Source organism: Buceros rhinoceros, unplaced genomic scaffold, assembly GCF_000710305.1.
Source record: "Buceros rhinoceros silvestris isolate BGI_N320 unplaced genomic scaffold, ASM71030v1 scaffold18264, whole genome shotgun sequence".
Lineage (NCBI taxonomy): Eukaryota > Metazoa > Chordata > Aves > Bucerotiformes > Bucerotidae > Buceros > Buceros rhinoceros.
Window position 1 is genome coordinate 47,156 of NW_010410243.1, and position 2,008 is coordinate 49,163.

The window sequence follows — 2,008 nt, forward strand, 5'->3', positions numbered from 1 at the left end:
AATTTGCACAACACTTCACAACATTCCTGGTACCTTTAACTTTTTTTTTTTTAAAGTTCAACACCCCTTTCTACACAGGTAGAAAAGCAAGCCAAAAGTCTTGTATTTATCCAACTCATTCTCATGTTCCACAATTCTTCATATTTAGTAAATGAAAAGAAATATTATTAATAAAAATATTGAAAGTGGAGTTTATTTATTTAAATAGACAGCTTTTAATTGAAAGGATAGTCAAGCCTCAGAAAAATTTTCATACATTTTAAAACATAGCCTACATTATTCAACCCCTAACAATGTCATGTGAGTAACAATTAATTATTTAAAACTCACATAGATACTAGTAAACTAAAACACTGTTAAACTCTTACTGACTTTTCCAAGTTTTGTAAAGAAATAATTTCAGAGATAACTGAAATATTTTTGTGTTTATAGTTTTGATCTTGATTTTCAAACTTTAAAATGACAGGTATAAATTAATCCTGTTACATGGGAAGAAATAAAACCTTCTCAGATATACCCGAGAGTATTCCTGGTCACTTATTTTAACCACTTGATATGGGACATAAAAGAGATCTTTTCTCACTCGTAACAGATATTCCTCTGATCCCATCAGACTCTGGTATCAAGACAGGAAGTAAGTATCCTACAATATGGTCTGCTGTTATCATCACTCAACGTTTCTAAAAATAATGGGGGGAAAAGGTGATACCATGTGATACAATGCAAAGCTGAACTAGATTTTTGAAGGCCTATTTTTAAAAAAAATGTATGCTGAGTAATCTAAAAATCCTCAATACTTCTACTCTGACAGTTTCAGCAAACTAAGCTCTTACTGCCCCAGGAGAAGTTACTGCTGCCGAGGTCAGCAGGAGACTTGTTTTGTTCCGCTTATAAGATTTCTCTCTACCTCCATATATTTATAAACTTAAATGGATGTACACATATTCAGAGTTGGTGACAATGAGAAAAATTTATAAAATACATGCATTATTTCCACAGTGTAAGGGCCTTACTGTTTACTTTTAAAAAGAAAGCAGTAGGTCATTTATTCTAGGACACTCTCCCCTTTTCATATGAATTAAAATACCTTTCATAAAAAAAAATCCTGGAGATGAAAAATGTTGGCTCCCTATTTAAGCTGTTTTTAGAGGAGAAAAGTTTTGACAGAACACAAGAAGTGAAACAGTATTAATGACAAAAGTGAAAATTCAATTCAGGGGTCCAAAGCTAAAGAGCATTCACTTTGCTGCACTGGCTAAAAGTCAGAATTCAATACCATGATACATGTGATTTTAACCCTTAAGTTTACCTCATGAGGTCTCTGTCCTGCAGTTAGATGTGAGCTCCTACAGTTTCAGAGAGCCTCACTAAGGTTAAAAGGACCTGCCCAGAACTTGCAGGATCTTACAAGAATTAACTTTTGATCCACACTTACCACAAGAATAGATCTAGAAATGTGTGAAACATGTGAAAGAGAAATGCACACACTACTGCACGAGGATGACATCTCCAGCACAGTCTGTATTTGTAGGGACATGAAAATCAGCAGAACAGGTAAGTCCTGGGGAGAGAGAGCGGGAAGCACCCCAGGCAGCTGCAGTGAAACCAAGGGCTCTCAGGAGAAAGCTGCCAGAGTCGGTAAGGTTCTCACTATGACCAGAAGCGAGAGATCAATATACTGTACAGAAGGGAAAGTCTTTATCTAAAACCAAATAAACTAACGAAGCTAGCAGAGATTTAAGAGTGGCTTTAAAAAACGGTTTTTTCCAACCAGTAACAGAGGAAGCATTTATAAAGAGGTTCTTTTTTTCTCGTCCTTTGCTCCTGTGCTGTCAGCAGTGACACTTCCTGTACCGAGAAGCGGCTTTCGAAACAGCAGCTATCGGGGCCGTAATCACACGGCCCTCGCAGGCAGCGGGACTTCAAGACAAACACCACACGGTGGGCGCCAGAGCTCGGCCGCCTCCACGGGGTAAGACCTACAGCCGCCCGCCCAGCGGGCCCGGGA

General features: G+C 38.0%; 1 protein-coding gene across 1 annotated transcript in view; it reads right to left on the reverse strand.

Annotated features, from left to right (window-relative positions):
- NHLRC2 (NHL repeat containing 2) overlaps window positions 1-668 on the reverse strand; it is a 27,435-nt gene extending 26,767 nt beyond the window's left edge. Inside the window, exon 1 of the mRNA XM_010135554.1 lies at window positions 584-668. Coding sequence (XP_010133856.1) covers window positions 584-668 — 85 coding nt within the window. The remainder of the gene's footprint in view (window positions 1-583) is intronic.
- Between the last annotated feature and the right edge of the window lie 1,340 nt (window positions 669-2,008).